The 13109-nt window shown below is 44.3% G+C and overlaps 1 protein-coding gene across 5 annotated transcripts in view; it reads right to left on the bottom strand.

Moving 5' to 3' along the window:
• Positions 1-13109, bottom strand: part of PDS5A (PDS5 cohesin associated factor A) — a 645453-nt gene that overhangs the window by 498608 nt on the left and 133736 nt on the right. For 4 of the 5 annotated variants that reach the window (XM_033947170.1, XM_033947134.1, XM_033947143.1 and 1 more), the window contains exons 6-7: positions 12955-13105; positions 5414-5494 (exon numbers count right to left, since the gene is read on the bottom strand). In XM_033947170.1, coding sequence (XP_033803061.1) covers positions 5414-5494; positions 12955-13105 — 232 coding nt within the window. The remainder of the gene's footprint in view (positions 1-5413; positions 5495-12954; positions 13106-13109) is intronic. The other variant, XM_033947153.1, reaches the window with a different exon arrangement.

Here is a 13109-nt window from a genome sequence, read left to right as displayed (position 1 = left end):
GACCACTGCCTGATCCACAGCATCCTACATGCAGAAATGGAATAGGCTGAAACCTTGCAGAAGACCTTTAAGCAGGTAATACAGGGCATCCACCATGTAGTCCACCCCCGAAACCAGGAAGTTGAGATCCCAGATCATAATAGTGTCAGGATTATGGCATAACTTAGAATGGCAAGTCCTGGCCACAAAGGAGGCAGATGTCGCTGCCTTAATTCCAGTGGCCTCCAAGTCAAAAAGGTGGTTGAGTTCTAAGCTGATAAGCAGGCTCTGTCCCCTCCCTTGGGAAGATCTGGACAGGTTCTTTCATTTTCCTAAGGTGGGCACCTTGTAAACAGTGGTGACATGGAAGACCACAATATCTATGATGGGGCATTTAGTACTGGTAGACTCCTATGATAGAAAGATGTGAATGCGATTTGTATATTGCTTATATATCTAAGCAGTTTACAGTGATCAGTTACTCTAAGTGTTTCCCTGTCTGTCCAAGTGGGCTCACAATCTAACAATTATACCTGGGGTATTGGAGGGTTAAGTGACTTGCCCAGGATCACAAGGAGTGGTAATGGGATTGAACCCACAATCTCAGGGTACTGAGGCAGCAGCTCTAACCACCAGGCCACTACTGTTCAAGCAGGTGTTGGTCTGGATGACATTAGGGATAAAGGTTATGGTCTGCAAAACCTTTGGTTATGGTTGCATTAAACTCAGCAATCACAAGCTTTGACAAAGGTTGCTGAGTAAAGAGTCTGGAGTAGCTTCCTTAGTTGATGTCCATTATGATCTGATCCACATTTGCACATGGTCGGAAGCCTTGATAGTAGTCACTACAGGTGGTTTTGGCTCTCGCACTAGTTAATAGACTCGGCTTCCAAGTCTCACTTTAAGCTTTCATTTCAAGACCAGTAATTGTTTAGCAAGGTTCTGGAAAGGCTCTTATAGGAACTTGGTGAGGTTAGGCCTCAATGGCTTCTGAAGAACAAGACAAGGTCCATGATTTGTAGATCAGGGAACATAGATGTTTGTACTGCTATAACTGCTGTTGTAATGTTTGTGAATTATTAACTGATGTTGTACCATACCACAAAGGATGTTTGTTGTTTATGTTATTATAATTACTGTTGTAATATTTTTGATGCATTAACTGATGTTGCAACTCCACCTTGGAGGTTTTCACAAGATGTAAGACCACAAACAACATAACATACGATAAGAATTGCTAAACTAGGACAGACCAAAGGTCCATCAAGCCCAGTATCCTGTTCCCAACAGTGACCAACCCAGGTTCACAAGTACCTAGCTAGAACCCAAGTAGTAAAACAGATTTTATGTTGCTTATTCTAGGAATAAGCAGTGGATTTCCCCAAGCCATCTCAATAACAGTCTATGGACTTCTCTTTTAAGAAATTATCCAAACCTTTTTAAAACCCCGCTAAGCTAAATGATTTAATCACATTCACTGGCAACAAATTCCAGAGCTAAATTACACGTTGTGTGAAGAAATATTTTTTCCAGTTGTTTTAAATGTACTATTTAGTAGCTTCATTGCATGCCCCCTAGTCCTAATATTTTTGGAGTGAACGAGCGATTCACATCTACCCTTTTCACTCCACTCAGTATTTTATAGACCTCCATCATATCACCCCTAAGCTGTCTCTTTTCTGAGTTGAAGAGACCTAGCCGCTTTAGCCTTTCCTTATAGGGAAATCGTCCCATTCTTTTTATCATTTTTGTCGCCCCATCTCTGTACCTTTTCTAATTTCGCTACATCTTTTTTGAGATATGGCAACCAGAACTGCACATAGTATTCAAGTTGCAGCCATATCATAGAGCAATACAAGAGCATTATAACATTTTCATCTTTGTTTTCCATTCCTTTCCTGATAATTACCAACATTTTATTTGCTTTCTTAGGCACCGCACACTGAGCTAAGGGTTTAAACGTATCCTCAACAATCACACCTAGATCCTTTTCCTGGGCAGTGACTCCTATGTAGCTATAGTTTGGGTTCCTCTTTCTACATACATCACTTTGCACTTGGGTCACACTAAACGTCATCTGCCATTTTGATGCTCCACTATTACATTACATTAGTGAGTTTTATTCCGTCATTACCTTGTGGTTCATTTCCAGAAGAGTTACAGAGTTGAACAGGTTACTTTGGGGAACTGAAGTGCTTCCTGCGGTGTTAGTTTGTTTTGATGGATTTCTTGAATAGCAGGGTTTTTATTTCTTTTCTGAAAGTTTTGTAGTCTGGTGTCATGGTCAGTAAATTGGACAGTTGGCGGTCTAATTTCGCTGCCTGCATGGCCAGTAGGCCATTGTACATTTTTTTTGCGTTTCACGCCTCTGATTGGGGGTGCATGAATGGTGTCTGGGTTCTCCTTTGCCTAGTTGTGGTAGTTCAGATAATGCGGTTGTTCATATAAGCTGGGCTGTCTCCATTCATGGCTTTAAATAGTAGACCGTAAAATTTGAATAGTATTCTTGCTTGTCGGGTGGACAATGGGGAACCTATAGACATCATTTACCTCGATTTTCAGAAGGCTTTCGACAAGGTGCCACACGAAAGGCTGCTTAGGAAGCTGTGGAACCACGGGGTGGGAGGGGATGTGCACAGATGGATCAAGCACTGGTTGTCGGGTAGACTGCAAAGGGTCGGAGTGAAGGGCCAATATTCTGACTGGCAGGGAGTCACGAGCGGTGTGCCACAGGGATCGGTGCTGGGGCCGTTACTCTTCAACATATTTATCAATGACCTGGAAAAGGAGGCAAAGTGCGAGGTTATAAAATTTGCAGACGATACCAAACTGTGCGGTAGAGTTAGGTCCAGGGAGGAGTGTGAGGACCTGCAAAGGGACCTGGACAAGCTGGAAGACTGGGCAAACAAATGGCAAATGCGCTTTAACGTGGAAAAATGCAAGGTCATGCATATAGGGAAAAAGAACCCGTTGTTCAACTACAAATTGGGGGGGGGCATTGTTGGGAGACAGCAGACTTGAGAGAGACTTGGGTGTGCTGGTGGATGCATCACTGAAGCCATCTGCACAGTGCGCAGCAGCCTCGAAAAAAGCCAACAGGATGCTGGGCATCATAAAGAGGGGCATAACAACCAGGACGCGGGAAGTCATCATGCCATTGTATCGAGCGATGGTGCGTCCACATCTGGAATACTGCGTTCAGTATTGGTCGCCGCACCTCAAGAAGGACATGGCGGTACTTGAGAGAGTCCAAAGGAGAGCAACGAAACTGGTAAAGGGGCTGGAACACTGCCCATACACCGAGAGATTAGATAGGCTGGGGCTCTTCTCTCTGGAAAAAAGGAGACTCAGGGGAGATATGATAGAGACCTTCAAGATCATGAGGGGCATAGAGAGGGTGGATAGGGACAGATTCTTCAGACTGAAGGGGACAACAAGTACGAGGGGGCATTCGGAGAAACTGAAGGGAGATAGGTTCAAAACAAATGCAAGGAAGTTTTTTTTCACCCAAAGGGTCGTGGACACATGGAATGCGCTACCGGAAGAAGTGATCAGGCAGAGTACGGTACAGGGATTCAAACAGGGATTGGACGGATTCCTGAGGGATAAAGGGATCGTGGGATACTGAGAGAGATGCTGGGATGTAACACAGGTATAGAAAGCTAACCAGGTAATAAGTATAGTAACCCAATAGGTCGTGCATGTGCAAGACCGGAGGGTTAGGACTACGATGGGAAGATAGGACTTAAATGAGAAAACAAGGTGGCAAGTGAGCCCCTTCTGGTGATGCAGACAGGCGTGACCTGTTTGGGCCGCCGCGCGAGCGGACTGCCGGGCAGGATGGACCTATGGTCTGACCCGGCGGAGGCACTGCTTATGTTCTTGTATTGGTAGACAGTGTGAGTTGAGGTATGCGGTGGTGATATGGTCGTATTTCTTCAGCAAATAGATTAGTCTCAAGGCTGTGTTTTGCACTGTTTGTAGTTGTTTTATCATGACTGTGGGGCAGGGGAGATAGAGGATGTTGCAGTAGTCTAGAAGTCCTAGGACTAGGGATTGGACCATGAGCTGGAATTGTTTTCTCTCGAAGAATTTTCAAACTTGCCTTAAGTTTCGCATGACTGCGAATGATTTCTGTATTGTTTTGTTGATTTGTGGTTGCATGGTACAGCCTCTTTCTATCATCACTCCCAAAAGTCTTAGGGTAGGTTGAATGGGGTATGTGATTGAGTTTATTACTAAGTTTGTTATGGTTGGGGTTTTTTAGTTGTTACGTTTAAACTGTTTTTTATTAACAAGAACAAACCATACACCAACAGAGTTATAAAACCAGACAAAAATTAAAGAAAATAGGACAAGGCCCCCCCCCCCCAGAGAGGACTGGACTCTGATATCCTCTCAGGTTACAAGGTGCCTCAAACCCCCAGACCATCCCCCCAACAGACCCCCTCCCCGCCCGATTCATGGGTTTAGGACTCGCTACTTCGGTTATTCGCGAGTTTTTTAAACCCGGAACCACCCCGCCTTCATCCTGCCTCCTGGACCACTCCATATCTTACCTGGTGGTCTAGCAGTGAAGTGGGGCAGGAGCGATCGGCCCACGCTCCTGCCCCATGCAGAGACATCCCAAAAATGACTGCTGTGAGTTCCCATGGTCTCACGAGACTACAGTGGGAACTCACGGCAGCCATTTTGGCTGATGGCTCTGCACAGGGCAGGAGCGTAGGACAATCGTTCCTGCCCCGCTTCACCACTAGACCACCAGGTAAGGTGTAGAGAGGACTGGGAGGCAGGAGGGAGGCAGAGGTGGGTCAGAGCCGGTCCTAAAAGTTATTCGCATTTTTTCAATATTTACGGCCGGCTCTGCTCCTAATCCCTGTGAATATTGAGGAGGAAGTGTATTCAGGAATTTAGTACAAACATGGGATTTTGACTATATGATGGCTTCTTACATATCAGCATATCATACATATCAGCTTTTTAATTTTTTTTGTGACTGATATTTGTTTTAACTGTAATGTCAAGCTATGAATTATTTGGAATTCATCTTTGGAATGTAAATGCACATGAGGAACATTGGGTCCCAGAAGTATCAGTGTTTATACAAAATGCTGTTTTACTTTTTGTGTTCAGGAACTTGTCATTTAACATCTATGGAGAAGAAAGTACCTGATTTAAAATAAAATATGAATGCTGCATACTGTATAGTTATGCACCCGAGAGCTTCAGTGAAGGTTGCACTGTGATGTCAAACAGTGCTACAGAAACCACTGAAAATATATTCATCATATAGTCTCACCACTCTTAATTGTCTCAATCATGATGTAAAATATTGCAAGTTCTAAAGTTTTGACGTATACACTGATTACAATACAGAACACTAATTTGTCACATTGGAGGAAACGCACAAGTCTGCTCTTAGCTTCTTACGTACATTGGCGATGCATGGCTCAATAGTCTGGACTGTCCTTTTCAGCAAAAATTTAGACAGATCAAACGCTTGTTTGTTTAGGTTCTGGATAGAAAAAAAACCACATTTTAACACATAAAATATACATTAATATTCCATATTGTTAAAAATAGAAAAGATAAATAAGCAAGAAATTATTCTAAAATACTACTTATTATGTCATAGTGGAAAGTGTCCATGTACAAGCAGGAAATGTGTCCAGCTTTGACTATGGTACAACATCAGCCTGGCAGAGTAACTAATACAATTCAGTGTACTGCAAAGAAGCCCCCAAGACCACAGCTTGGGGGGAGACACAGTAATAAACCCAGTACAGTAACCATAGTACTGACAAGAGGCATTGGTGAATTGTGTTGGGAAGGATGCAATCCAAACCTGTGGCAGTAGACTGGCTGCACTTCTGGTAACAGTGAGAGAGAAAAGAGAGGGGAGAGGGAAGAGGGAAGTATGGAAAGCATCAAGTTAAGTGAGACAGAAGTAAAGAGGGGTGGCAGGTGAAGAGAAAAAAGGAAGGCAAGTTTGAAGATGAAAAGCAGTGATGCATTGCTATTTATTTATTATTTATACTAATACCAACAAACACTAATTTGAATGAAAATGTTGCAAGTTTGAGCTAGTTATAAATTATAACATACCGTATACAGGTATACTTGAATATAAACTGAGGTAACCTTATTTTCCCCAAAAAAGGAGAAAAAAAGGTTGACTCAAATATAAATTGGGGAGGTGGGGGTGTGTGTGTTAATATTCAAGTGCAGTGTGTTGCCTTGCCCTGCCCTGTCAGGCTCTGCACTCTGTTCCCCCTTCCCTCACTACTCTGCATCCAGCCCAAAACTCCCTCCCTCCCCTGCCTTGCTAGTCTTTGCACCCAGCCACCTTCCCTCCCTGCCAGGCTCTGGTACTTCCCCCCCCCCCAATGCCTTGCAGGCCTTCACCGGGCCTGCCGTGAGACCTGATGGTCCAGCGGTAGCCGGGACAGGAGGGATCCCTCCCGCCTCCTGTCCCAGTCAATTCTAATTATTTTTTATCTCCCTCCTGTCGCCCCCGCGTACCTTAAGTATCTGTGATAGTCTAAGTTCTCACGGGACCACGGGTTTATTTACCAACTTCCAAGCGGGTTTCTGAGATCCTCAACCCCACTTTATTCATACTCTATACATTTGATTGTAGGATTTCATGTACCATTGGACTGTTTCCTTTTTGATCTCGCATACCATCTTTTGTTAACTTCAGTTGGGAACCTCTGCCTGTAGCCCTGGGAAAATCTCTTGCGATGTGGAGCTTGAATATGGGTGGGAATGCCTGGAGCCACAAAAATTAGAGTGTTCAGGTCTGCTGTCAGGCAGGGTCTTAGGGCAACAGTCCACCACAAAATTCATGAGGTCGTCCAGGCCTTTGCCAAATAATAACTGCTCCTTAAAAAGGAGCCATGCAAGAGTAGCTTTAGAGGTGGAATCACCGGCTCATTGTCTGATCCAGAGCAAGCAGAAATCAACTACACCAGCACCTTACCCAAGACCAGCAACAACATAATCTATTCCAGCTAAAAGAAGCTGAGGAGCTCCATGGCCTCACTTTCCAACGTACGCAGCTGGTTTAAGCAAACGCATGTGACAAAAGACACCACCGAAGCAGCTTTGACTCCCAAAGCCACTACCTCTAAGAGTCCCCTGAGAACCACATCTACATGGCGGTCCTGCATGTCCTTGAGTACCATACCACTCTCAATGGGAAGGGAGGTGTGCTTAGTCACCTGCGCAACCAGGAATCCACTTTAGGCTGACTAAAAAGCTGCTGGCACTCTTGCTGCATAGGGTACAAACAGGACATAGCTATCGCCACCTTAAGAGCGCCTTCCGGAGAGTCCTATTGCTCAGAGATCAGAATGCTCATATCAGGAGCCAGGGGAAAGCAGAAGATTGAGCGCATACTGCACAAAGGAAAGTGGAGGAGGTAGAAGGAGCCAGCTGAGTGACTAAATTCAGTTCCTGCAGAGTCTCCAAGATGAGATCAAGCAAAGCAGCAGACTTAAATAAACTCAGAACAATGGGATTGTCCCCAGGTTCGAAAGCCATAAAAGGATCTGAAGATCTGGCATACTATCCTGAGTCTCCCGCCACAGGATGAGTGTCCTCTGAAAACAATGGTCCGCAAACTGATCATCATCATAAGTATCACCCAAATCAGAGTCGGCTAACTCAGGAACAGAGGCTGACTAAAGAGGCAAGACCACTGAGAGACAAGTCTGAGGTGGAGTGGGACTGCACAGGGGAAGCAAGGCTATCTTGAAAGGCATTCCACAAATATTTCATAAACTCTGAGGCAGCCTCCAGTTCCTGGGGAGTAGAGTCACCCCCTTAGATGACTTGACCTTGCATTCTTTGGGTTGTGGGGCGTCCATGTCCATTCGTGCAGAACACTCAGCCTTAAAAAGCCCCGAAAAAAAATGTCTGCCTTAACATGCTAGCCACCTGTTTTGTCACCTGCTTAGGCAGGGGAGAGGTTAAGCATGGTGCTGCCATCTCTCCTAGCCGCGCCACATGGTACAAGGTCGCTCCGGAGGTGCTAAATTTGTGCAATCCTGGCAAGCATTTGAAGCAAAAGAGCCCAAGGACTCTCCATCCCAACAAATTTTGAGGTAAAAATTGCAGTTTAAGAAGTGCAGGAAGATTTTTTAAAAAAGGTTGCTAAGGTTGCTAAAAATCCAAGATGGCCACCGCTAAGAAATTTGTGCCAAAACCGCAATATTTTTCCACAGTTAGCAAAGTTCGAAAATGGCTATTTTAAGATTTTTTTAGATGGTGAAACACTGGGAGACATGCAAAAATCTCTAAAACCTTGAAATTCAGACTCCCCCAATTCACCTCACAGGCTGTAAGATATACTCACTGTAACCTGTGCTGGAAATGTGCTGCAGCCTACCTCGGCTCTCTTACAGTAGATGGAATCAGAGAATCACTGCATCATGCTGGGAATACCTCTACAATGCTGATCTTTGGGCTGCCAATCAGACATGGTGCCTGATCATATCTCCAGCCCCCATGGATTGACGGATGCGCTAAGGCAGGGGTATCAAACTCAGGCCTGTGGGCCAAATCTGGCCTGAAAAGTAATTAAAATTGGCCCACAAGAAAATACACTGTTCCTTCCCTCCCTCCATCTCATTGTCCACCATCTCTCTCCTGGCTTCCTGGTCTTACCTTCACAGACTCGCAGTCTCGCAAAGTTTGCTGCAGGATCTTATGGCAGTCATTTTTTCACTATGGAGACTGCCAGATAGGAGTGTAAAGGGGATCGCTCCTGCCCCGCCTCAGCACTGGACCAAAGGGGACCTAAGGTAGACCTGTAGGAGGGAAGGGATGGGATAATTGCACATGCAGTAGATTAGGCCCGCAGTGGATCTAAGAAGGAGAGCCATTCCGGGAAGGGGGACAGATTGGCTGGCTGTTTGTTTGCAGAGCCGGCAGATAGGACACCAGGGAAGGGAGATGGGGTCGCTTCTGCCCTGTACCGGTACTTGAATATAAACCACAGGTTTATATTCGAATCAACCTTTTTTCCCTCCTTTTTGGTGAGAAAAAGGTTACTTCAGTTTATTTTCAGATCGGTTTATATTTGAATATATATGGTATGTGCAAAACTAAATCATTTGATTACATTATTCCTGAGTGAAGTCAGCTCTGAGGTTTATGTCTCTGTTTTCATGTATTGGAAAGGACGTAACCTACTTGTATACCCCCAGGGTTCTGACTTAGGACCTCTTCTCTCTCTACACCTCTTTCCTTGGTGACCTGATCTCCTCCTATGGCTTCTAGTATCATTTTTATGCTGATGGCTCCCAGCTCTACCTCTCTACACCTGAAATTTCACCTAAAGTCCAAGAAAAAGTCTCTGCTTGTTTGGCTGACACTGCTGCCTGGATGTTCTGCCATCATTTGAAACTAAATATGTCCAAGACTCCTCTTTCCTCCTAAACCCTCTGCTCCTCCTCCTTTCTCTATCTCTGTAAATAATAGTTATTGTTCCAGTCTCCTCTGCTCACAACCTTGGGGTCATCTTCGATTCTGATCTCTCATTTTCTATGTATATCCAACATGCTGCTAAGACCTGTTGCTTCTATCTCTTCAATATCACCAAAATTCACCCCTTCCTCTCTGAGCACACTACCCAGACCCTTGCCCAAGCTCTCGTAACCTCACACTTAGATTACTGCAATCTTCTCCTAACTGGTATCCCTTAGTGTCACCTCTCCCCCTTGCAATCTGTGCAAAACTCTGCTGCGCAACTCATCTTCTACCAACCTAGCTAGGTTCATATCACCCCTCTCCTTAAGTCACTTTACTGGCTCCCTATCTGCCATCGTATACAGTTCAAGATCTTATTGCTGATCTACAAGTGTTTCATTCTGCTGCCACTCAATATCTCTCCTCGCTTCTCTTTCTTTATACATCTCCCAGAGAACTCCGTTCCTCAGATAAGTCATTCTTAACGTTACCCTTCTCCTCCACTGCCAATTCCAGACTTCATTCCTTTCATCTAGCTGCCCCCTATGCTTGGAATAAATTACCTGAGTTTGTCCATCAAGCCCCTTCCCTTGTTTAAAAGCAGACTGAAAACCTACCTTTTTGATATATCTTTCAATCCTTAACCCTACTCCTCTGCCCTCCAACCCAGGCAGCTGATTAACCGTTCCCCTTAATTGTATCCATGACATCTTGTTTGTCTGTCTTGCCGGTTTAGATTGTAAGCTCTTTCAAGCAGGGACTGTTTTCTTACTCTTTGTGATTCTGTACAGCGCTACGTGCGTCAGGTAGTGCTATAGAAATAATTAATAGTAGTAATAGTAAAAATACCTGTTGACTCCCACTGACAAATACTGACCTACTAAAGTGGAATACTCACTGAAGAATAACCTTTGCGTTTTCACCAAGCAGTCCTTGTATCCAATCATACAATAAAAGGGTCTATTAGTAAATCTGTGTGAAAATCCTGGCCTTCAATCAAGACATCTTGCCTGGCAACAGACAGCCGTGTTATATTTGTTCACATATTACACAGAATGGTCAAGCAAATGCCTGTTTTATAGCTACTATCCTGTCAAGAAAACTCATAACTTAGGGAAGGTGCTTAAGGTCATGTCATTAAAGGCTATAAAAATTCCCTCATCAGTGTTTTCATGCTACTTTGAAATGGGGAACATTTCACACTATTACAAGGTTAACACACAATTTTTTTTTTTCACTTGATTTACAGTTGCCATTTTTATCATAGAAGACCAATTGAAATGGTCAACCAGTTATCTCCAAAACAGAAAAGTATGAATCTACACAAGATATATTAGTCTAATGATTATTTAATGCATCCAGAAAAGCATTGAGACATGGCAAAGATTTTTTTAAAAAAAGCACTACATAGGTTCAGTTTGCAAAAACTACCAATGGAGTGCCTCTTCTCAGTGAGGATGGTGCTCCACAACAAAAACTGAGAAAGGTTCCTTCCCATTAAGAAAAGACCAGTAACCACTACAGAACAGAGTTTGGCCCCTTACCAATGAATGGCATGTCTTCTCATGCAGATCCTACAATGAACTGCCATTTAAATTAGCAGCACCAGATCTAGAGGTCCACACTGAGCACTCTTTCCTCCCTCTCTTCTCACTCCTCCACCCCCAACCCCCAGAAATGGAGTCATTCTGACTATGAGCAGGGACCACACCTCTCCAGAATCCATTAATGCTCCAACTGAAGATTTGATCTTACTCTCAGGATGAACAAAGACAATGTCATTTGATGTCTGCTAGAGGACTTTGCACCTGAAATTTTATAATAGCTATACTGAACTAAGCAAGCTACTTCTCAGGTCAACAATGTACTGCCATTTAATCCTGGGGAACTGTGACTCATTTTTCTCATTGTGTCATACCTGTGCCCCATTTTGAGTGAATTAAACATGCATCCTTCTAGTCTCAGTTTTCTGTATTAGCGAGTTCTTCTCATCCTATATAATAAAAAGCTAGCAGCGCATGCGCACTTCTATTTGCGTGTTCCGTGCGCTGTAGGTCTGTGGCCGAAGGAGTGCGCATGCGCGCTTATACGTCACCAGCCGATCGCCTCCTCAAGCAGGACCGCAGCCAGCCGCCGATCTCCGTTCCTCCTGCACCATGGCACGCCAGGCATGTCCCTGCCTCCACCGCCGCCGGCCTCGGGCTTCTGGGGGCCGGCGGTGCGAGCCGCCCGGCCGGTGCCGAGGCCCTGCCTCCCCGCTTCCGCCCTACACAGCGCCACTAGACCCGACAAAACGGCCCTACACTCACAGACCCGCGAGCAGGGTTGCCATGGAAACCCAGCCGGAATAACATGCAGTCGCGCAAAGATCAGTGAGAGGGGAGCAGGAGCTAATGAGAGATTGAAAAAAACAAACAAACAACAGTGGACAAGGAGAGAGAGACACACAGACAGTCACAGAAGGACAGGGGGCTAAAGAGACAGATTGAAAAAATAACAAAACACAGAGGACAAGGAGAGAGAGACACACAGACACTCACAGAAGGACAGGGGGCTAAAGAGACAGATTGAAAAAATAACAAAACACAGAGGACAAGGAGAGAGAGAGAGACACAGGAAAAAAATGATAAACAGACATACAGCAGCCAAGGAGACAGACATACTTACATACAGTGTCCAAGTAGACAGACAGAGAGACAGTGGGCAAGGAGACAGCAAAAAAAAATACAAACAGCCAAGGAGACAAACAGAAAAAAATAAAAAATACAATGCCCAAGGATAAATTCAGGAAAAAAAAAACATACAGACATACAGTGGCCAAGGAGTAAGACTGCAAAAAAGACATACAGACATACAGCAGCTAATGAGACAGACAGACTGACAGCGACCAAGTAGACAATCAGCAAAAAAAACACAAACAAACACAGAAAGCAAAAAAAGAGAAACATACAGCGGCCAAGGAGACAGGCATGCAACAAATAGGAAAAATATAAAAACTTTTAATAAATCAACCATACGTAAAGAAGGAATAAAAAAAAAAAAGGAAGAGACACCTACAGGGAAACACAGGATCAAGAGAAAACAGAAGTTTGCAGGAATCAGGAACATATAGAGAAAGGAGAGCAGAGACCCCTGCAAGAAGAGAAAAATAGCAAAGAGACTGGGGATGAGAAAGAGAGCAGAGATGCTTGCAGGGAGAAAAAGCTAAGCAGTAATGTTACAGCTTGAGAGTGCAGACTGAGGAAGAAAGCAGAGACAGCGCTACACAGGGAAATGGAGGGAGGAAAGAGACAGAAAGAAAAATACAGACATACATAAATTCTAGCACCCGTTAATGTAACGGGCTTAACGACTAGTCCAACATATTCTTATATTACATCTGTCTTTACTAATTGAATTTTTTTAAAAACTGTGCATACATAAAAACAAGGCGTGCCTCTTCAAGAGCACAAAAAAGAATGGCTCAGGGTAGAACCAAGTAAGGCGTTCTTTCATAATTACCCTATTCCCAGGTACTTCACAGACCTTGTGTGCAGGGATGAGGTTAATAAGAATGGAATCCAGCAGCTCCTGGGTCACTCCATCGCCCTCCATTGTGATGGAGCTCATCAGATCCAGCATATGCATCTGTACCTTCTGGTTGTGGCTATTACTAA

This window comes from Geotrypetes seraphini, chromosome 1 (genome assembly GCF_902459505.1).
Source record: "Geotrypetes seraphini chromosome 1, aGeoSer1.1, whole genome shotgun sequence".
Lineage (NCBI taxonomy): Eukaryota > Metazoa > Chordata > Amphibia > Gymnophiona > Dermophiidae > Geotrypetes > Geotrypetes seraphini.
Note: the sequence above shows the minus strand (reverse complement) of the source record. Positions and strands in the feature narration are given on the sequence as shown.